Source organism: Heptranchias perlo, chromosome 10, assembly GCF_035084215.1.
Source record: "Heptranchias perlo isolate sHepPer1 chromosome 10, sHepPer1.hap1, whole genome shotgun sequence".
Taxonomy (NCBI): Eukaryota; Metazoa; Chordata; class Chondrichthyes; order Hexanchiformes; family Hexanchidae; genus Heptranchias; species Heptranchias perlo.
This window is the reverse complement of record NC_090334.1, coordinates 12,747,902-12,772,432: the sequence shown is the minus strand read 5'-3', so window position 1 is coordinate 12,772,432 and position 24,531 is coordinate 12,747,902. Positions and strand designations below refer to the sequence as shown.

The 24,531-nt window shown below is 44.9% G+C and overlaps 1 protein-coding gene across 1 annotated transcript in view; it reads right to left on the bottom strand.

Moving 5' to 3' along the window:
- The window catches only part of ltk (leukocyte receptor tyrosine kinase), a 114,445-nt gene that overhangs the window by 12,031 nt on the left and 77,883 nt on the right, over positions 1-24,531 (bottom strand). Inside the window, exons 12-15 of the mRNA XM_067992159.1 lie at positions 17,274-17,460; positions 16,184-16,274; positions 6,513-6,577; positions 1,679-1,808 (exon numbers count right to left, since the gene is read on the bottom strand). Of these exons, the coding sequence (XP_067848260.1) occupies positions 1,679-1,808; positions 6,513-6,577; positions 16,184-16,274; positions 17,274-17,460 (473 nt within the window). The remainder of the gene's footprint in view (positions 1-1,678; positions 1,809-6,512; positions 6,578-16,183; positions 16,275-17,273; positions 17,461-24,531) is intronic.

Below are 24,531 nucleotides of genomic sequence, written 5' to 3'. Positions count from 1 at the left end.
ATAGAACCTTGGTTGAGGTGAATAACATAGCTGCATTTCAGGGGAAGTTGGATAAGTTCATGAGGGAGAAAGGAATAGAAGGACATGTTGATAGGGTGGGGTGAAGTAGAGTGGGAAGAGGCTCCCGTGGAGCATAAACACTGGCATAGACCAGTTGGGCCGAATGGCCTGTTTCTCTGCTATAAATTCTATGTAATAATATTTCTGTAATGTTAAATTCAGCATTTTGCCTCAACAATCCAACAGGGCTGAATGCAGTTAGGTTTTCTCAGTAATTTGGGATTTAGTAAACAAAGATGGGGGGAGGGGGGGGTCGTTGTGTGCAAATTCAAGCATTTCATGCTATTGTGGTGAAATGGTTTCTTTCCAACAACTAAGTAGCCAGGAATTGCCTCATTCCATGTACACAGCTTAGCTAAGATGGAAATTTGAGAGCCTCACATTCCGACATCAAAGGGAAGACATTTCAATGAAGGCAGTGACTTTGATGGTGTCGTGGGCCTTGCCTTGAACCTCACAAACATACGAGGTTATCTTGCTCTCTCTCGCTCGCCCTTTCAGACACAGTGGGAAAGACTGGACCAGCTAGCTTTGGAATACCTTAGCTTGAAATCGGCCTTGTGTCCAGGGAAGTAATAAGTTGATACCTTTGTTGTTTTTTCACAAACCGTAGAGGATCCTCTCTGTAAAAATTGCACACTGATGATTCATGTATTTTATGATTCATGTATTTTATGTAAAGTAAATCAGCTTGTTGGTTTGAAGTCATGGCTTGTCTTGATAGAATGCTTTACAGCTTGCCTTCCGGAAAGAGAGGAGGGCGTATCTGGTGGCACATGTAACATTTCAGTGTGCAAACTCTGTGCTCGCGGTGTCATGGCAGCCATTTTGTTTTAACAGCTGAACTGCACTGTCTTTCATGTAACTGTCATCTAGCAGCCATTTTATGCAGATACACGGGCCACGATTTTAAACCCTCTCTCTCCCGCCATCCCCCCCCCCTCCACCCAGATGGATGAGAGAAGATCAGGGAAGGGAGTTAAAATATTCAGATCCCATTCCTGTCCCGTTAAATTTTAAAGTGCAGGAATCGGGCCATGGACGAGGCTCCTGCAAAAGGCAGGCGGGGACATAATTAACATACTGAAGTCACGGCCTGCTGACATTATTGGCGCCATGACTTAAATTTAACAGAAAGCGAGGGGAGGGCCCGAGATGTGGGATCCCCAGCAGTTAAACCGAGGCGGGAGCTGTTGGCTCCCTACTCTAAGTGACTCTTTCAGCATTCCTTGTGGGCCAGGAGGAGCAGGAGAATTTTTGTTCGGTAAGGTTGTCAAGAGTTATGGAGTTGAAGTACAGGTCAGCCATGATCTAATTGAATGGCGGGGCAGGCTCGAGGGGCTGAATGGCCTCCTCCTGATCCTATGTTCCCACGGACAGCCCATGCACTGCTGCTGAGCATATACAGAGAACCTGTTTGATCCTAACACGTTGGATTGGAAAGTAGTTGGCATGTAGGCTTCAGTGGGGTGCTTCCCATGAGGGGGAGTTGATTCACCGTGTGCCTATGTTTGTGTCTGTCTATCTGTTGTTTAAGCTTGTACCTAATCTGGCCCCTGCCTCTTGGCTATGCTCCCTTGTGGGCAGCAATGTTACAAATGTTCACTTTTGTGCTTACAGCTTTCGGCCTGTTTTCTCTGAGAAAGGTCTTCATGTCTCCTCCAGACATGAGCTCCAGAAGGATGAACCGAGGCAGAGCTTGGAGGCTGACACCAATACATCGGACAATGTTCTGATGGTTAAACTTGCTGTTAAAAAAAAACCAGAGGGAAACAAATACATGGTCAAAATACAAAGAGTGCTGAATAGTAAAGAAACACCAATAGATTAATGGAGGTAAGCAAAATAATTGACATTGTTGGCATCTTGGAATAAAGGGAAGAAAAAATTGCACCTTTGCATCCAGATTGAATTTATTATATAGATCTAAAATGTAGATAGGCTCCTTACAACTCTTCTGTTTAACAAATCCTGCCTAGAACTGGTTCCACTGGCAGAAGGGTCGATAACCAGAGGACACATTTTTTTGGCAAAAGAACCAGAGGGGAGATGAGGAGAATTTTCTTTACGCAGTGAGTTATGATGATCTGGAATACACTCCCTGAAAATGTGATAGAAGCAGATTCTATAGTAAATTCCAAAAGCGAATTGGATAAATACTTCATAGAATCATAGAATCATAGAAAATTTACGGCAGAGAAGGAGGCCATTCAGCCCATCGTGTCCGCGCCGGCTGAGAAATGAGCCACCCAGCCTAATCCCACTTTCCCACATTTGGTCCGTAGCCCTGCAGGTCACAGCTCTTCAGGTGCACATCCAGGTATTTTTTAAAATGAGTTGAGGGTTTCTGCCTCTACCACCCTCTCAGGCACTGAGTTCCAGACCCCCACCACCCTCTGGGTGAAAATGTTTTCCTCATTTCCCCTCTAATCCTTCCACCAATCACTTTAAATCGATGCCCCCCCTCTGGTTATTGACCCCTCCGCTAAGGGAAATAGGTCCTTCCTAGTCACTCTATCTAGGCCCGTCATAATTTTGTACACCTCAATCAAATCACCCCTCAGCCTCCTCTGATGCAAGGAAAACATTCCTAGCCTATCCAATCTTTCCTCATAGCTGAAATAAAGGAAAACTTGAAAAGGAAAAATTTGCAGGGCTTTGGGGAAAGAGCGGGGGAGTGGGACCAATTGGATAGCTCTTTCAAAGATCCGACACAGGCACAATGGCCTCCTTCTGTGCTGTATGATTCGATGATTCTATGAACAGATGCAGGTGTCCTGAGATGCATGTTACTCTACATACATGTCAACTGTCAGCTTTTTAGACTGACAGCCAATGTTTCGCTCATGCTGGTCAGTGTTTTGCGAGAAATATCAGCCTTTTCAATTAAACATTGGGAAGACCGAAACCATTGTCTTCGGTCCCTGCCACAAACTGCGTTCTCTCACCACCAATTCCATCCCCTTGCCTGGCCACTGAGGCTGGGGAAAGAGCGGAGGAGTGGGACCAATTGGATAGCTCTTTCAAAGACCCATAATAAAGGACACTAGTCAGGTTGGTTAAAGTCCAAGACCCATAATAAAGGACACTAGTCAGGCTGGTTAAACTCCAAGACCCATAATAAAGGACACTAGTCAGGCTGGTTAAAGTCCAAGACCCATAATAAAGGACACTAGTCAGGCTGGTTAAAGTCCAAGACCCATAATGAAGGACACTAGTCAGGCTGGTTAAAGTCCAAGACCCATAATGAAGGACACTAGTCAGGCTGGTTAAAGTCCAAGACCCATAATAAAGGACACTAGTCAGGCTGGTTAAACTCCAAGACCCATAATAAAGGACACTAGTCAGGCTGGTTAAAGTCCAAGACCCATAATAAAGGACACTAGTCAGGCTGGTTAAAGTCCAAGACCCATAATAAAGGACACTAGTCAGGCTGGTTAAAGTCCAAGACCCATAATGAAGGACACTAGTCAGGCTGGTTAAAGTCCAAGACCCATAATGAAGGACACTAGTCAGGCTGGTTAAAGTCCAAGACCCATAATAAAGGACACTAGTCAGGCTGGTTAAAGTCCAAGACCCATAATAAAGGACACTAGTCAGGCTGGTTAAAGTCCAAGACCCATAATGAAGGACACTAGTCAGGCTGGTTAAAGTCCAAGACCCATAATAAAGGACACTAGTCAGGCTGGTTAAAGTCCAAGACCCATAATAAAGGACACTAGTCAGGCTGGTTAAAGTCCAAGACCCATAATGAAGGACACTAGTCAGGCTGGTTAAAGTCCAAGACCCATAATGAAGGACACTAGTCAGGCTGGTTAAAGTCCAAGACCCATAATAAAGGACACTAGTCAGGCTGGTTAAAGTCCAAGACCCATAATAAAGGACACTAGTCAGGCTGGTTAAAGTCCAAGACCCATAATGAAGGACACTAGTCAGGCTGGTTAAAGTCCAAGACCCATAATAAAGGACACTAGTCAGGCTGGTTAAAGTCCAAGACCCATAATGAAGGACACTAGTCAGGCTGGTTAAAGTCCAAGACCCATAATAAAGGACACTAGTCAGGCTGGTTAAAGTCCAAGACCCATAATAAAGGACACTAGTCAGGCTGGTTAAAGTCCAAGACCCATAATAAAGGACACTAGTCAGGCTGGTTAAAGTCCAAGACCCATAATAAAGGACACTAGTCAGGCTGGTTAAAGTCCAAGACCCATAATGAAGGACACTAGTCAGGCTGGTTAAAGTCCAAGACCCATAATAAAGGACACTAGTCAGGCTGGTTAAAGTCCAAGACCCATAATGAAGGACACTAGTCAGGCTGGTTAAAGTCCAAGACCCATAATAAAGGACACTAGTCAGGCTGGTTAAACTCCAAGACCCATAATAAAGGACACTAGTCAGGCTGGTTACAGTCCAAGACCCATAATAAAGGACACTAGTCAGGCTGGTTAAAGTCCAAGACCCATAATAAAGGACACTAGTCAGGCTGGTTAAACTCCAAGACCCATAATAAAGGACACTAGTCAGGCTGGTTAAAGTCCAAGACCCATAATGAAGGACACTAGTCAGGCTGGTTAAAGTCCAAGACCCATAATAAAGGACACTAGTCAGGCTGGTTAAAGTCCAAGACCCATAATGAAGGACACTAGTCAGGCTGGTTAAAGTCCAAGACCCATAATAAAGGACACTAGTCAGGCTGGTTAAAGTCCAAGACCCATAATGAAGGACACTAGTCAGGCTGGTTAAAGTCCAAGACCCATAATAAAGGACACTAGTCAGGCTGGTTAAACTCCAAGACCCATAATAAAGGACACTAGTCAGGCTGGTTAAAGTCCAAGACCCATAATGAAGGACACTAGTCAGACTGGTTAAAGTCCAAGACCCATAATAAAGGACACTAGTCAGGCTGGTTAAACTCCAAGACCCATAATAAAGGACACTAGTCAGGCTGGTTAAAGTCCAAGACCCATAATGAAGGACACTAATCAGGCACAATGGCCTCCTTCTGAGGCTGAACCAGGCTGTTTGCAACTTCGGCGTCCTATTTGATCCTGAGCTGAGCTTCTGACCCCATATCCTCTCCATCACCAAGACTGCCTACTTGCAACTCTGTAACATCGGCCATCTCCACCTCTGTCTCAGCCCACCTGCTGTTGTGTGATACAATCGAAGCAATGGAATGTTGGGTGTACCTGAAATGTAGGTTATGTTAAACCTGTGTCTCACTGCAACTCTCAACCTAACTCTTTGTCTTCGCATGTCATAGGTTTATATTCAGAACTGCTTTTAAGCTGTCAGCTTTTTTGAAGTTGTTGCTCAGCTTCTGTTAGTTTTCTATGTTGGCATGTATAACTCCCCAGTAATGTTATTCACAGATAAGGATTACCAGCCACAATGTTGACTATGAGCACTACTGCCATGCAATTAGTGATACTTAAAATCTGGACTGGAATATTTTTTAATGCTGTCATCGTATTATCCAGACTGACCGTGTTTATAGCCAATGCCTTCTCGTTTATCTCCAAACTATTCATATTTACCACAATTGAGGATGGATTACCCTCCGGTAGACTAGTTGGGTGAGTGTTTCACTCTATCTCACTGTCTTACACAAGTTAGCAGAGGACAGGGCCATATTATATCCAAGGGGTTTCCGTTCATCTTGTGCCTTCGTCAGCACAAGTGGCTATTCCATTGTGATGGTGGTGAAGGCCATGTTATTAGTTTTCTGTAGCAGCTTGGCAGGACACCAGCCGGGCTGGTTAAAGTCCAAGACCCATAATGAAAGACACCAGCCGGGCTGGTTAAAGTCCAAGGCCCATAATAAAGGACACCAGCCGGGCTGGTTAAAGTCCAAGGCCCATAATGAAAGACACCAGCCGGGCTGGTTAAAGTCCAAGGCCCATAATAAAAGACACTAGTCAGCCTGGTTAAAGTCCAAGGCCCATAATAAAGGACACCAGCCGGGCTGGTTAAAGTCCAAGGCCCATAATAAAGGACACCAGCCGGGCTGGTTAAAGTCCAAGGCCCATAATAAAGGACACCAGCCGGGCTGGTTAAAGTCCAAGGCCCATAATAAAGGATATCTGCCAAGGCAAAAAAAGGAGAGAAAATGGGATAAATCAATTTGTAGTCAAGTTAAGAGTCTGTAGCTTGTAAGAGGAAGGGAAGTTTCAGAAGTAAGCTTGTTAAAGACTGGAAGGTGTGTTCAATGAGGTTGCACTCTCAGTATGTTGTCTGACTAGATGTGAGCACAGGCTGGAGATGGGGCAATAACACTATAGCCTTGATTGTCTGACCGTCATGCCTTGAATTTACCCTTCGATCCCAGTTCCCCTTGTCTGATACTTCTGATCTGCTATCAGTAACCCATTAAAATGTTGAGAGGTGTTCTATTTTTGACCTGCTCTAGATCTTCAAGGGATTAGAAGGCAGAAGAGAACTGTTGCTATTACCTGATAATTAAAGCCTCCATCAAGAAATCCATTTCATCTTGTTCGGAGCAGATTTCCGGAAGAGTCTGTAAATGGAAGCAAACTGCTATGAATACTTCACTGATAGGTGCAGGAATATGTCAGAGTTTAAGAGATCATGTAACAAACAATTAGCTGCTGAATATAACCCAAACCCTAAACTGACAATGCATAAGAGGAAAGACATGCATTTATATAGCACCTTTCATGACCTCAGGACATCTCAAAGTGCTTTACACCAATGAAGTATAGTCACTGGTGTAATGTAGGAAATGCAGCTGCCAATTTGCAAACAGCAAGGTCCCATGAGTAGCAATGTGATAAATGAACTGATAATCTTTTTTATGTGTTCTGTGAGGGATAATATTGGTCAGGACATCCAGAGAACTCCCCTGCTCTTCTTTGAAATAGTACCATGGGATCTGTTACCTGAGCGGACAGACAAGACCTCAGTTTAAAGGTCGAAAGACCTGCAAGGTCGCTACCAATCTACCCTGAGAGGAGGCACCAGGGATTCAGCCCCAATGACTCTTATGAAAGATGGCACCTCCAACAATGTAGCACTCCCTCAGTACTGCACTGAAGTGCCAGCCTGGATTATCGACTCAAGTTTTCTGGGGCTTGAACCCACAACCTTCTGACCCAGAAGTGAGATTGCTACCCACAGAGCCACAACTGACACCTGTATGTTCGGAGTCTGGATAACTAACGGTTCCTGAACTAAAACTCTGTACAATTTTGAGTAAGTGTGTCAGCTCGGCTCCGTTGATAGCACCTTCAGCTCTCAGTCATAAGTTGTGGAATCAAAACCCATTCGAGGACTTCAGCACACGATCTCAGCTGACACTTCAATGCAGTACTGAAAGAGTGCTGCATTGTTGGAGGTGCCGCCTTTTCAATCAGACATTAAACTGAGAGCCCGTCTACCTGTTCAGATGAACATGGCACTTTTTGAAGAAGTCCTGGCCAACATCTGTCCCTTAACCAACAGCAACAAAACAAAGCAACATGCCATTCATCTCATTTGCTGTTTGTGGGATCGTGCTGTGCAAAGAATTGGCTGCCACATTTGCCTACATAACCGACTACATTCAAAAGTATTTCATCGGCTGTGAAGTGCTTTGAAACATCCCGAGGATGTGAAAGAATCTGTATCAATGCAAGATCTTTCTTTTTTCTATGAAATTCAAAGTTCTGTAGTTATGGGTCATCTTTGAGTAGCAAGATTATGATGTTCTCTGTTTATTTGCCGCTTTATTTATCCCTTTATAGCTTCTTCCTATTATGCTGCCTTCCTCAATCAGGAAGGTAGAATGGTCTCTGGCAATGCAGGGATGTCCCAGGATGGCTTGCATCAGTCCAACTAGCAATCCAGGGATGACCCAGGACAGTCCAAATCATAGATGATACTGCTCCATGGAACACCATCACCTCCAAGTTCCCCTCCAAGACACACACATCCTGACTTGGAAATATATCGCCGTTCCTTCACCGTCAATGGAACTCCCTGCCGAACAGCACTGTGGGAGAACCTTCACCACACGGACTGCAGTGGTTCAAGAAGAAGGCCCACCACCACCTTCTCAAGGGAAACTAAGGATGGGCAATAAATGCCGGTCTTGCCAACAATGACCAGATCCCGAGAATGAATTAAAAGAAAACTCTGGGTTCCACCTGACATTTACCCTCCCTCCCTGCCAGTTACAAGCCAGCTCCTGGGATTCACACAGTTTCTGGGCTTCTTCCTTTATCCTATGATCCTAAACATCAGTTCTGCTCTCATTCTGCTTGTGCTTTTTTCTCTTACTGTATTTTTATGGGAGGGGAGAGGTGAATATTTTGTTATTTCATCACTAGGCTTTTTTGTCTTTTTATTCCCTTTCTACAACCAGATAACATAACTCCTATAGCCAACTGTAAGGTCGCTACCAATCTACCCTGAGAGGAGGCACCAGCGATTCTGGCCCCATGACTCTCCGCCCTCTTAACCCCCCTCCATCCCGCTGGGAAAAATCTCAGTCTACGCTCAGCATCTCCCTGCTCAACATGGATCGGACTAAGAACTAAGTGGAGCTCAAAATTCTAATGCTGCACCCAAAATAATCATGTGGATTACAGCACAGAAAGAACAGATTTTCCTCGTAGTCCTTTTCAGTGGCTTTAATTTAATGGCGGTGGAGAAAATCCCATCAGAGCCATGACATTATAGCATCCGATGTCGCTGATTCGATGCTCCCAATGACGAGCAGGGAAGACTAGTTGGGAATATTGTGGGCCCCGTAGCACCTGATTTTCCATTCATTTATTTAAATAGAGTTACACCCTTCCTTTGAGTATAACACAGTTGGTAGAGTTACACCCTTTCCTTGACTATAACACAGTTGGTAGAGTTACACCCTTTCTTTGACTATAACACAGTTGGTAGAGTTACACCCTTTTCTTTGACTATAACACAGTTGGTAGAGTTACACCCTTTCCTTGACTAGAATACAGTTGGTAGAGTTACACCCTTTCCTTTGACTATAACACAGTTGGTAGAGTTACAACCTTTCTTTGACTATAACACAGTTGGTAGAGTTACAACCTTTCTTTGACTATAACACAGTTGGTAGAGTTACAACCTTTCCTTTGACTATAACACATTTGGTAGAGTTACACCCTTTCCTTTGACTATAACACATTTGGTAGAGTTACACCCTTTCCTTTGACTATAACACATTTGGTAGAGTTACACCCTTTCCTTTGACTATAACACATTTGGTAGAGTTACACCCTTTCCTTTGACTATAACACATTTGGTAGAGTTACACCCTTTCCTTTGACTATAACCCAGTTGGTAGAGTTACACCCTTTCCTTTGACTATAACACAGTTGGTAGAGTTATACCCTTTCCTTTGACTATAACACAGTTGGTAGAGTTACACCCTTTCCTTTGACTATAACACAGTTGGTAGAGTTACACCCTTTCCTTTGACTATAACACAGTTGGTAGAGTTACACCCTTTCCTTGACTATAACACAGTTGGTAGAGTTATACCCTTTCTTTCACTATAACCCAGTTGGTAGAGTTACAACCTTTCCTTGACTATAACACAGTTGTAAGGAATCTTACAACACCAGGTTATAGTCCAAAACTGTTGGATTATAACCTGGTGTTGTAAGATTCCTTACATTTGTCAACCCCAGTCCATCACCGGCATCTCCACATTATAACACAGTTGGTAGATTTACAACCTTTCCTTGACTATAACACAGTTGGTAGAGTTACACCCTTTCCTTGATTATAACACAGTTGGTGGAGTTACACCCTTTCTTTAACTGTAACACAGTTGGTAGAGTTACACCCTTTCTTTAACTGTAACACAGTTGGTAGAGTTATACCCTTTCTTTAACTGTAACACAGTTGGTAGAGTTATACCCTTTCTTTAACTGTAACACAGTTGGTGGAGTTACACTCTTTCCTTGACTATAGCACAGTTGGTGGAGTTACACCCTTTCTTTAACTGTAACACAGTTGGTGGAGTTACACCCTTTCCTCGACGATAACACAGTTGGTAGAGTTACAACCCTTCTTTGACGATAACAAGGTACGGTAGCATAGTGGTTATGTTACTGGACTAGTAATCCAGAAACCCATACTAAAAATCCAGAGTCATGAGTTTATAATCCCGCCATGGCAGCTGGTGAATTTAAAAATTCAAATAATTAAATAAAAATCTGGAATTAAAATACTAGTATCAATAATGATGGCCATGAAACTACTGGATTATCGTAAAAACCCATCTGGTTCACCGATTCCCTTTAGGGAAGGAAACCTGCCGTTCTTACCCTATATATGACTCCAGACCCACAGCAATGTGGTTGATTCTTAATTGCCCTCTGAAATGGCCTAACAAGCCTCTCAATTGTAAAATCTCGCCAAGAAAAGTCATAATTAGAATAAAACCGGACGGACCACGAGGCACCGGACACGACAATGGCAAACCAAGCCCAGTCGACCCTGCAAAGTCCTCCTCACGAACATCTGGGGACTTGTGCAAATTGGGAGAGCTGTCCCACAGACTAGTCAAGCAACAGCCTGACATAGCAATACTCACAGAATCATACCTTTCAGCCAACGTCCCAGACTCTTCCATCACCATCCCTGGGTATTCCCTGTCCCACCGGCAGGACAGACCCACCAGAGGTGGTGGTACAGTGATATACAATCAGGAGGGAGTGGCCCTGGGAGTCCTCAACATTGACTCTGGACCTCATGGCATCAGGTCAAACATGGGCAAGGAAACCTCCTGCTGATTACCATCTACCGCCCTCCCTCAGCTGATGTGTCAGTCCTCCTCCATGTTGAGCACCAGTTGGAGGAAACACAGAGGGTAGCAAGGGCACAAAATGTACTCTGGGTTGGGGACTTCAATGTCCATCACCAAGAGTGGCTCGGTAGCACCACCCCTGGCCGAGTCCTGAAGGACATAGCTGCCAGACGGGGCCTGCGGCATGTGGTGAGGGAAAAACTTACTTGACCTCACCCTCACCAATCGACCTGTCGCAAATGCATCTGTCCATGACAGTATTGGTAGGAGTGACCACCGCACAGTCCTCGTGGGGACGAAGTCCCGTCTTCGCACTGAGGACACCATCCAACGTGTTGTGTGGCACTACCACTGTGCCAAATGGGATAAATTCAGAACAGATACAGCAGCTCAAAACTGGGCATCCAGGAGGCAATGTGGGCCATCAGCAGCAGCAGAATTGTATTCCAGCACAATCTGTAACCTCATGGGCCGGCATATTCCTCACTCTACCATTACCAACAAGCCAGGGGATCAACCCTGGTTCAATGAGGAGTGTAGAAGAGCATGCCAGGAGCAGCACCAGGCATACCTAAAAATGAGGTGCCAAACTGGTGAAGCTACAACTCAGGACTACATGCATGCTAAACAGCGGAAGCAACATGCTATAGACAGAGCTAAGCGATTCCACAACCAACGGATCAGATTCAAAGCTCTGCAGTACTGCCACATCCAGTCGTGAATGGTGGTGGACAATTAAACAACTAACGGGAGGAGGAGGCTCTGCAAACATCCCCATCCTCAATGATGGCGGAGTCCAGCACGTGAGTGCAAAAGACAAGGCTGAAGCGTTTGCAACCATCTTCAGCCAGAAGTGCCGAGTGGATGATCCATCTCAGCCTCCTCCCGCTATCCCCACCATCACAGAAGCCAGTCTTCAGCCAATTCGATTCACTCCACGTGATATCAAGAAACAGCTGAGTGCACTGGATACAGCAAAGGCTATGGGCCCTGACAACATCCCAGCTGTAGTGCTGAAGACTTGTGCTCCAGAACTAGCTGCGCCTCTAGCCAAGCTGTTCCAGTACAGCTACAAACACCGGCATCTATCCGACAATGTGGAAAATTGCCCAGGTATGTCCTGTCCACAAAAAGCAGGACAAATCAAATCCAGCCAATTACCACCCCATCAGTCTACTCTCAATCATCAGCAAAGTGATGGAAGGTGTTGTTGACAGTGCTATCAAGCGGCACTTACTCACCAATAACCTGCTCACCGATGCTCAGTTTGGGCTCCGCCAGGACCACCCGGCTCCAGACCTCATTACAGCCTTGGTCCAAACATGGACGAAAGTGCTGAATTCCAGAGGTGAGGCGAGAGTGACCGCCCTTGACATCAAGGCAGCATTTGACCGAGTGTGGCACCAGGGAGCCCTAGTAAAATTGAAGTCAATGGGAATCAAGGGGAAAACTCTCCAGTGGCTGGAGTCATACCTAGCACAAAGAAAGATGGTAGTGGTTGTTGGAGGCCAATCATCTCAGCCCCAGGACATTGCTGCAGGAGTTCCTCAGGGCAGTGTCCTAGGCCCAACCATCTTCAGCTGCTTCATCAATGACCTTACCTCCATCATAAGGTCAGAAACGGGGATGTTCGCTGATGATTGCACAGTGTTCAGTTGCATTCACAACCCCTCAGATAATGAAGCAGTCCGAGCCCACATGCAGCAAGACCTGGACAATATCCAGGGTTGGGCACATAAGTGGCAAGTAACATTCGTGCCAGACAAGTGCCAGGCAATGACCATCTCCAACAAGAGAGAGTCTAACCACCTCCCCTTGATATTCAACGGCATTACCATCGCCGAATCCCCCACCATCAACATCCTGGGGGTCACCATTGACCAGAAACTTAACTGGACCAGCCATATAAATACTGTGGCTACGAGAGCAGGTCAGAGGCTGGGTATTCTGCGGCGAGTGACTCATCTCCTGACTCCCCAAAGCCTTTCCACCATCTACAAGGCACAAGTCAGGAGTGTGATGGAATACTCTCCACTTGCTTGGATGAGTGCAGCTCCAACAACACTCAAGAAGTTCAAAACTCTCCAGGACAAAGCAGCCCGCTAGATTGTGTTGGGCTTGAAAAATAGGCTTGTGAACAGAAATCCAAAACCTCCAGCCTCCCCTTACCTAACCTGATATGTATATGTATATCTATCTATTTATTAAAGAATGATTAGCCACTCTTATCCTCACACACATAAGTAGTTAAATCGCACATGTAGCATTTAGGTAGCAGCAAAGCATGATGGGATACTTGACCATTATGGGAGCAGCTTGTAACCCACACTGTAAAAGCTGACAAAGGCAGGTTTGTTGGATTTGTGGCTACCACCTCGCTTATCTCCAGAACACACTAGGGAAAGTTTATCCAAGACCGAAGCCGACATTGTTTATCCTAACTAGCTCACTTCGGATGATTAAGGGAGGAGCGGTGGATGTCTCCAAGGTTACCCCAGCTCAAATGTGAGTCAGATAGGAAGCAGCTGCTCAGGACTTTGTGAAGACCCTTTGTGTAGTTTCAATGTCTGGGACTTGTGTTTATTGTTAAGGGTCCTCCTCAGGAATGTGAGATGTTTAATGTCATGGGACGACCCAAGGTAGCCCTGACAAGTGAGTGGCAGGCTATACCACCCAATGAAACCCCCTGTAGTTACATAAACATGTACCCCCTTCCACAGCAGGTGGGTGTTACTTATAGAAAGATATAAACAAGCTTGTAGTGCTGACGTTCCTTTGAGAGTAGTCACGAGCCTGAGGAAGCTTGCCACTCTCCCTTTGTGCACAAGGTTTTTGAATAAACTTTAACTTGGTCAGTAGTTCCGTCTCCGTCTGGTTTTGCTCCAAAAATTCGAGTCTAACAATTGGCACCAAATCCACCACCCTAAACATTCACTCCCTTCACCACCGGCGCACTGTGGCTGCAGTGTGCACCATCCACAGGATGCACTGCAGCAACTCGCCAAGGCTTCTTCGACAGCACCTCCCAAACCCGCGACCTCTACCACCGAAAAGGACAAGAGCAGCAGGTACATGGGAACAACACCACCTGCACGTTCCCCTCCGAGTCACACACCATCCCGACTTGGAAATATATCGCCGTTCCTTCATCGTCTCTGGGTCAAAATCCTGGAACTCCCTTCCTAACAGCATTGTGGGAGAACCGTCACCACACGGACTGCAGCGGTTGAAGAAGGCGGCTCACCACCACCTTCTCAAGGGCAATTAGGGATGGGCAATAAATGCTCATCTGCGAAGCCCACATCCCATGAACGAATTAAAAAAAATAACACATTTGGTAGAGTTGTGCCCTTTCTTTGACTATAACACAGTTGGTAGAGTTACACCATTTCTTTGAGCATAACACAGTTGGTAGAGACTCATCCTTTCCTTGACAACAACACAGTTGGTAGAGTTACACCCTTTCCTCAACAATAACACTGCTGGTAGAGATACACCCATTCCTTGACTATAACACAGTCGGTAGAGTTACACCCTTTCCGAGACTACAACACAGTCGCTGGAGTTACACGCTTTCTTTGACTTTCACACAGTTGGTAGAGTTACGCCCTTTCCATGACAAAAAACAGTTGGTAGAGTTACACCCTTTCCTCAACAATAACACAGTGTGTAGAGTTACACCCTTTCCGAGACTACAACACAGTCGCTGGAGTTACACGCTTTCTTTGACTTTCACACAGTTGGTAGAGTTACACCCTTTCCTTGACAAAAAACAGTTGGTAGAGTTACACCCTTTCCTCAACAATAACACAGTGTGTAGAGTTACACCCTTTCCTTGAATATAACACAGTCTGTAGAGTTACATCCTTTCCTCGACTATAACACAGTTGTTGGAGTTACATCCTTTCCTCTATTATAAGCCAGTTTTTTTTTATTCGTTCATGGGATGTGGGCGTCGCTGGCGAGGCCGGCATTTATTGCCCATCCCTAATTGCCCTTGAGAATGTGGTGGTGAGCCGCCTTCTTGAACCGTTGCAGTCCATGTGGTGAAGGTTCTCCCACAATGCTGTTAGGAAGGGATTTCCAGGATTTTGACCCAGCAACGATGAAGGAACGGCGATATATTTCCAAGTCGTGATGGTGTGTGACTTGGAGGTGAACGTGCAGGTGGTGTTGTTCCCATGTGCTTGCTGCTCTTGTCCTTCTAGGTGGTAGAGGTCACGGGTTTGGGAGGTGCTGTCGAAGAAGCCTTGGCGAGTTGCAGCAGTGCATCCTGTGGATGTTACACACTGCAGCCACTGTGCGCCGGTGGTGAAGGGAGTGAATGTTTAGGGTGGTGGATGGGGTGCCAATCAAGTGGGCTGCATTGTCCTGGATGGTGTCGAGCTTCTTGAGTGTTGTTGGAGCTGCACTCATCCAGGCAAGTGGACAGTATTCCATCACACTCCTGACTTGTGCCTTGTAGATGGTGGAAAGGCTTTGGGGAGTCAGGAGGTGAGTCACTCGCCGCAGAATACCCAGCCTCTGACCTGCTCTTGTAGCCACAGTATTTATATGGCTGGTCCAGTTAAGTTTCTGGTCAATGGTGAACCCCAGGATGTTGATGGTGGGGGATTCGGCGATGGTAATGCCGTTGAATGTCAAGGGGAGGAGGTTAGATTCTCTCTTGTTGGAGATGGTCATTGCCTGGCACTTGTCTGGCCCGAATGTTACTTGCCACTTATGTGCCCAAGCCTGGATGTTGTCCAGGTCTTGCTGCATGCGGGCTCGGACTGCTTCATTATCTGAGGGGTTGCGCATGGATCTGAACACTGTGCAATCATCAGCGAACATCTCCATTTCTGACCTTATGATGGAGGGAAGGACATTGATGAAGCAGCTGAAGATGGTTGGGCCTAGGACACTGTCCTGAGGATCTCCGGCAGCAATGCCCTGGGGCTGAGATGATTGGTAGATTGGTAGATGATTGGTGGTTGGTAGAGTTACACCCTTTCCTCAACTATAACACAGTTGGTAGAGTTACACCCTTTCCTTCAGTATCACACAGTTGGTAGAGTTACACCCTTTCCTCGACTATAACACAGTTGGTCCAGTTACACCCTTTCCTTGACTATAACACAGTTGGTCCAGTTACTCCCTTTCCTTGACTATTGCACAGTTGGTCCAGTTACACCCTTTCCTTGACTATAACACAGTTGGTCCAGTTACACCCTTTCCTTGACTATAACACAGTTGGTCCAGTTACACCCTTTCCTTGACTATGACACAGTTGACAGAGTTATGCTCTTTCCTTCATGGACAGTGGCCATGGAAGAAAGAAATTTGGAAAAGTCCATTACTGACCTTGATCGCCACTTGTAAAGGAACAGATTCTCCACCAATTCCAACCACGTGGCCCTCATACACTTCACCAAAAGCACCATGACCAAGAGCCCTAAGAAGCAAAAGTGAATGAATGCTAGGTCACCACAATACGGACTGCTTAACCACTCCCTCATGCCAACCTTTGATGGCCTTGTTCCCAGCAAAACCTTTACTCTCACCCATCCTTGTCAACCTCCCTGGTATGGCCCCAATCTGTGCTTCCTCATGTCCAAGGGATGCTGACTTGAGCATGTCTGGAGCACAGCTGGTTAACCATCCATCACCTGATCTGGATGGACCACATCGAGCCCTTGGTCATTTTAATATGCAAATCGGGGTCCTACACCATACGGATTGCCATTTTGGGAGACAACTGTGTGGAGTGTGTGTCTTGCAAGCTCCGTCCTGTTTTACCGGGTGGCACAGCCAAAGAGGAACAGAAACAGTCTGGTTAAAATTATTTTTGAGGGGCAAGAAGGAATAGGACTGCTCCTCTGGGCTTCACAAGTACAATGCTGGTTGCTGCCACCTTGGCCCACCATCCCCTCTCCCACCCCCATGATAACCCCCTCCTCAGGACTACCTTGTTGAATCTGGGCCACCCAATAATACATTAACCCAAGTCAGCTAGAGAAGCTGGGATTGTTCTCCTTAGAGCAGAGGAAGTCAAGGGGAGATTTAATAGAGATGTTCAAAATTATGAGGGGTTTTGATAGAGTAAATAAGGAGAAATTATTTCCACTGGCAGGGAGGGTCGGTAATCAGAGGACACAGATTTAAGATCATTGGCAACAGAACCAGAAGGGAGATGAGGAGAATTTTCTTTATTCAGCGAGTTATTATGATCTGGAATACACTGCCTGAAGTGGTGGTGGGAGCAGATTCAATAGTAACTTTCAAAAGGGAATTAATTAAAAGGAAAGATTTACAGGGGCTATTTGGAAAGAGTGAGACTTATTGGATAGCTCTTTCAAAGAGCCGGCACAGGCACGATGGGCCGAATGGTCTCCATCTGTGCTGTAAGATTCTATGATTCTTCACCCTAGTTGGGAGTTTGAATGTCACCCACCTCAGCAAGGAGATGTTTCTCCTGGGCACTTCCTTCAGTTCGTTGAGTGACGCCACCTTGCCAGGGAAGCAGTAGTTTGGATTGTAATCTGTCATGATGGTGGAGGTTCTGATTTTACTCAGCTTGTACTCTGGGCTCTGCAGCTTCACCCTCACTGCCTGCAGCCGGTTGTTCTTGCGATAGTAAACTGCCGTGGGAATAACACAAGGATCGATCAGGGGATGATGGGAGTATTGTCATCATGTCAAGCACGCCAACCTGTTCATGCATGTAGACCAATACACAAACTCATACATGTGTTGCGCACAAATGATCCACACACAGGGCCAGACCTGCCCTTCGCAAGGCACCGTGCGCTAGATTTCTGGGACTGCGTCAACCTTGATCAACAAATACAATTTTTTCCATGCAAGTGCCAAAGCTTTCTGTCCTAGGTTTCCCTACATTACAACAGTGACTACACTTCAAAAGTACTTCATTGGCAGTGATGTGCTTTGAGGCGTCCTGAGGTCATGAAAGGTGCTATATAAATGCAAGTTCTTTTTTTCCTTCTTTCTTTCTAGATGATTATGATCTGACCCCTGAGTACTTAACAACTCTACTCATGAACTGAAACACCAATTCTACCGTGAGCTTTTCAGCCTATTGGTTGAACTTATCTGTGGCTCAGTGGTAGCATTCTCTGAGTTAGAAGGTTGTGGTCTCAAGTCCCACTCCCGGTGTCCTGACCAATATTTATCTCTCAACCAACATCACTAAAAAAATATGATCTGATCATTTATCACATTGCTGTTTGTGGGACCTTACTGTGCGCAAATTGGCTGCCGCATTTCCTACATTACAACAGTGACTACACTTCGAAGTATTTCATTGGCTATGAAGCACTTTGGGAAGTCCTGAGGTCATGAAAGGTGTGATAGAAATGTTCATTCCTTTCTTTTTTTCTTGGTTGAGTTTCAATTAATTTTCTTTTTTAAAAAAAATGCTTCTTTCACTGCAAATAAAAGCTTCAAACCAGTTCTCATTGACTGTGGGATCAACGATGCCCTTGAACAGTCACAAGTAGGTATCTTTTTAAATACGTATAAATAGCTTTACATAAACATTGATTCAATTTGTTAAAAAATGTCACTTTCAAATAGAGTTCCTTCAAACTTTTTTTTTGAAACCTCCAGACTAAAAGTTTCTTCATTTCTTTATGGAGTTGGAGGAGACAGCAGCAATTGGAGGACATGGGTGGGGGGAGTGGTCGGTACAGATTGGAGAGAGGGGCAACAAAGTTTGGAGACAGAAGACGGAGCAACACAGTTTGGCAACTGGGAGGAGGGAGACAGCAGCGATGGAGTGAGTGGCTGAGGAGAAGAGATCAGGGTTTCTCACTGTACAAGCCAACTATTTAGCCTTTAGGTCATTGAGAGCACTTCATCTTAGAAACTGATTAAAATAAAAGAACCCAACATTGAGTAAAGCTATTAAAGGCCATTAAACGCAGCTGGAAGTGGGTATGGGGTGAAAAACTGGGTACATGAGGTGGCACTCCCAATTCACTGCATGCCACATTTTTCAATACTCAGTTTCTGGGGGCACACTGCAGGCATGTCCCGGCCTCATTTAGACAAGGAGATTATTAAAGCTGTATTCTACGTTGAATCTTGCGACCCTGGGATGAGTCATAAACCTTATATAAAAAGAGAACATTGGGGATCCTGGGTCTTGGCCACCTCAAGTAGACTTCTTAAAGGTCAGTTGATGTTGCACAGTTATTGTAAAGAATGTCTGTGTTTTCTGTTAAATTCTGCTGCGTCTTGCCCCATGCATTAGTTGGATTTGCTGAGTGGTCCATCACTTTTAGGTATTTTTCCTGCCAATATTTTACTTCATTATTCGTGGTTGCCCTGTAGAAAGTGGTGAAGACAGGAATTCGTTTGAAGGTTTGGCTTGATTTGGTGAAGGGGAAGAACTCATGAGGAGCCAATAAATGGACATGCAGCAATTACTGAGGCACCCATCCCTATCCTACCCTGGGACCCACGCTTATGTGGTCAGATACCATAGGAACTTAGGAACAGGAGGAGGCCATTCAATTAGACCATGACTGATCTGTATCTCAACTCCATTTATCCACCTTTGCTCCATATCCGTTGATACCCTTACCTAACAAAACTCTATCGATCTCAGTCTTGAAAGCTCCAATTGTCCCCCAGCCTCCACAGCCTTGTGGGGGAGAGAGTTCCAGATTTCTATTACCCTTTGTGTGAAAAAGTGCTTCCTGATTTTGCTCCTGAACGGCCTGGCTCTAATTTTAAGATTCTGTTCCCTTGTTCTTGATTCCCCCACCAGCGGAAATACTTTCTCCATATCTACCTTATCGAATCCTTTTAACATTTTCAACACCTCGATCAAATCACCCCTCAATCTTTTAGACTCAAGGGAATACAAGCCTAGTTTATGTAACCTGAACATGAATTGAATGCAAACCCTTTCTGTTCATGTAGGCCATGGGTTTAATGTGAGGAGTCCTGATGCCCACATGGATGGCATCTACAATGCCATGCATTTGAGGGATCGCTGCTACCCGGTGAAATTGGGCCACTTTCCCCCAGTAGGATCTCCAAATCTCAGCATCACAGGAGCAGAACTGCCCGCATATCTCCATTTTGCAATTACGAACACCTAGCCCACTTTTCCGCTACACCCACAGCATTCTCTTCGATGATGAGCGGCAGCCCTTTAAGAGCTCCTACCTTGCCGGATTTTATGCTCCCCGGCCAAGTGTGCTGCAGGTCAAGCTTTCTGGGCACATTTTGTACTGTGCCAATAACATTATGAGAACAGACTCCCATTGTGCTACCCTATCTATTTCAAGTGATGCAAATTGGATGCCAATGAAATGGTTCCAATAGTCCGTCCATTTTGAATGGTGCCATCTTTGTATAACTTCATCTGCTTCCAGGGAGGCAGACAGTGTTCTAAGTTGAATGATGCCAACAACCAATCACCCGTTCTACCTCCAACAATGACAAAACCTTAACTGTATCTTGTCGTGCCACCTTATCAGATGCCATCCTATCCTCCTGGGGCTTGGCCAGCCTATCTGTTTTGAAGGATGTCAGTGATTTTGAGCAATGGAATATACTCTTCTACACCATCCTGCCCACGGTATAGTTAGCCTTAACCCAAAATAATAACTCAGAAAACATTCCCAGCACCTGGTTCCACAGCAGATCAGCTCCCTCTATCAGCTCATCCACTTCAGTGTAATAGTCTGGACGTCCTTTGATAGGACTGGGAGATCAGAGTACTGTTGTGCAACTGTACCCGAGACAAGGGGGTTGGTACATTGCAGGGTAAGAATCAGGACATCCTTGGCCAGTAGTGAGGGTCTTGTACATTACAGTATGCCTCACATCCCGTTCTAAACCATCATTTCTGCACAATCTCAATATTTTTTACCATCTTTTCCACATCTCTTTCATTTTCATTTCTGTTTTTTTTACATTGTTTCCTCCTAAAAGCAAAGCTTCTCAAGGTGTGGATCTGTCATTGGGTTTATCAACAGGAACTTCAAATATGTACATTAATATCCAATATGTACTGGACATATAAAATACCCATACGGTACATATACTAGACCATACTCCACATATACCATACCATACTGGGCACAGACTACATCCATATTGCACAGAAGGTTGTGGGTTCAAGTCCCACTCCAGTGACATAATCCAGGCTGACACTCCCAGTGCAGTACTGAGGGAGTGCTGCACTGTCGGAGGTGCCATCTTTCGGATGAGACATTAAACTGTCTGCCTTCTTGAGTGGACGTAAAAGATCCCATGACTATTTCGAAGAAGAACAGGGGAGTTCTCCCCAGTTTCCTGGCCAATATTTATCCCTCAACCAACATCACTCAAACAGATTATCTGGTCATTAACACATTTCTATTTGTGGGATCTTGCTGTGCGCAAATTGGCTGCTGTGTTTCCTACATTACAACAGTCACTATACTTAAAAAAAAAAGTACTTCATTGTCTGTAAAGCGCTTTAGTTATGCCCTGAGGTTATGAAAGGTGCTATAGAAATGCAAGTTTTTCTTTATATACTGTGCCATATGCCACATATACACTGTACTTATACTGTAACATTACTGTACCTATGCTGTACATATACTGGTAACATACTGGAGCAAAATGCAATTATAGGTCATTAAAAACAAAAATCAATTTTTTAACCTCCAGCAGAAACCAACATTTACCTTTAAGAGGCCTACTTGAGAAGGCCTGTCCTGTCACCACTGCCCCCCGCCCCCAGTTTTCAATAGGTAAGCAGAATGCGGTGGGTGGAATCTCCTAATTTTAATAGGGTAGCCAAAGGAATTTCAAACATCTCTGTTCAAGAATGGAGAGAAGGATAAAGTGAGTAACTGTTGATCAGTTCGTCTAACGCAAGTTGTGGGCAAACCCTTAGAATCCATCATTTGAAATAAAATTAGTAAACGTTTAGAAGTGCACAGGATAGTCAAAGGCAGCAAACAAGGATTTGTTAAAGGCAATTTGTATTTGACAAATTCAATTGAGTTTTTTTGAAGAAATTACTGACTATATTGATAAAGAGAATGTGATAGATGTAGTGCATATAAATTTTCAGTGGGGATTTTACATGGAATTACATAGAAATTACAGAACAGAAACAGGCCATTCAGGCCAACAGATCCATGCCAGTATTTATGCTCCACACGAGTCTCCTCACATTCTATTTACTTCATCTCACTCTATCAACATATCAACAACAACTTGCATTTATATAGCACCTTTAATGTAATAAAACTTCTCAAGGTGCTTCATAGGATCGTTATCAAAAAAGATTTGACACCGAGCCACATAAGGACAGGTGACCAGAAGTTTGGTCAAAGAGGTAGGTTTTAAGGAGTGTCCTAAAGGAGGAGAAGTAGAGTGGTGGAGAGGTTTAGGGAGGGAATTCCAGAGCTTAGGGCCTAGGCAGCTGAAGGCACGGCCGCCAATGGTGGGCCGAAGGAAATCGGGGATGCGCAAGAGTCCAGAATTGGAGGAGCGCAGAGATCCCGGAGGGTTGTAGGGCTGGAGGAGGTTACAGAGATAGGGAGCGGTGAGGCCATGGAGGGATTTGAAAAAATTATGAGAATTTTAAAGTTGTGTCAGTATTTATTAGCCCAGCACTTCCCCATTGCGACAGTATATTGCGAGTGTCTCATACTCCTCCTCATGCGAACTGGCTGGTTATCTTTAGGTGCTTCCTGGGAGAGGGGTGGCTCACTGCTTCCTTCTGCAAGGTCATAGGAGGCCATAAGAGGTTTGAGCAACTGCACCCATGTCTTCTTTAAAGGGGGCTGCCTGGGCCTGGTCGCTTTTGAGCTCCGAATGGGTCATTTAGATGGCATGCATGGTGAGTTGCTCTGAGAGACAGCTCCTACTCCTGTTCTCCTTCACGCTGCCTCAGGATGTCCTGCCACCTGTGTGGAGACAAACTGCAGAGCTACAGTGAGGTCGCTGAAGATGGGTTAAATAGGACACTGTGGGGGAGAGGGAGATTCCGTCTGTTCATTATTTGTAACAAAATGGTAATACACATAAATCATTTTGCTACAAATAATCAACAGAAGGCACCTCTCCTCCTGTTAATGTTTCCTATATCATAACAGTGACTACACTCTTTGCACCCAACCATTGGCGGCCGTGCCTTCAGCTGTCTAGGCCCAAAGCTCTGGAACTCCCTCCCTAAACCTCTCCACCTCACTACCTCTCTCTCCTCCATTAAGACGTTCCTTAAAACCTAACTCTTCGACCAAGCTTTTGGTCACCTGTCCTAATATCTCCTTATGTAGCTCGGTGTCAAATTTTGTTTGATAATCGCTCCTGTGAAGCGCCTTGGGACATTTTACTACGTTAAAGGTGCTATATAAATGTAAGTTATTGTTGTTGTTGTTGACAGATGGTTACAGCAGTTAGGTAGAGAGATAGCTACAGCGATTGTGTAGAGAGGTAGCAACTGCAATTGGGTAGAGAAATAGCGACTGCATTTGGGTAGAGAGACAGCTACAGCCATTGGGTACAGAGTTAGTGACTGCAATTGGGTAGAGAGATGTTTACAGCCATTGGGTAGAGAGATGGCGACAGATATTGGGTCTTTGTGTTTTTTGTTCTGACAATATGAAAAACTACAGATGAAGTTACTGCTGCAAATATATCTTCCATCTCATAAAGCATCCTAGATCCGTTGGGTCTTCTTGCCACGGATTGTATTTTAGACCTCAAAGAGTAATGCATACCTGCCAAGTGTCATCTGCAATGCATTTTCCAGTGGAAAGATAATACTGCTTCTTGCTATGGGGTATATTTTAAATCTTAAAGACGTGGATACACTTATCAGACCTATTGCCTTCCAATACATATTTTCTATCAAATGGAAAACTATTGGGTCTTCTTGCTTTGTACTCTAGTTTACATCTCAGAAAAGACTACAATCACTGTGCTTATATGCTTTTCACCATCTGGCATCTTAAGGGACCATGTTGGAGTGTCTACTCTATGTATTCCTGAAAGAATTGCAATGTAGCTGATACTGTGTTGACAACTTGCCTAGGGATTGAGTGCATTCCTTTATATATTAATATTGAAATTATCGTAACTAATGGAGCTTCAACCAAAGAGAATCAGAGCCACTGGCTGTACATAGTGACACCTTGTGTAGATTTCTGGTTGTCACATATATTGAATTATTATTTTTTAAACCTTTCAGAAGTGATTTTTTTTAAACCTACCTCCAAATTTCCCTCTTCCCCTCCCCCTTGCTGGGTTATTGTTCTGCAGCTGCTGATGGCCCTCAAGGATCTTGCACAAATGCCAACTCTTCATGCATGAGTCTAGACAATCAGTGTTGGCATTCAAGCCATTTGGCACGGCTGAGCTTGAGTATACCTCCTGATATCCATACATGTTCGTTTTTCAAAATTCATCTTTGGGATGCAGGTGTTGCTGCCCATCCCTAATTGCCCTTGAGAAGGTGGTGGTGAGCCATCTTCATGAACCGCTGCAGTCCGTGTGGTGAAGGTTCTCCCACAGTGCTGTTGGGTAGGGAATTCCAAGCTTTTGACCCAGTAACAATGGAGGAACGGCGATATATTTCCAAGTCGGGATGATGTGTGACTCAGAGGGGAACGTGCAGGTGGTGTTGTTCCCATGCACCTGCTGCCCTTGTCCTTCTAGGTGGTAGAGGTCGCGGG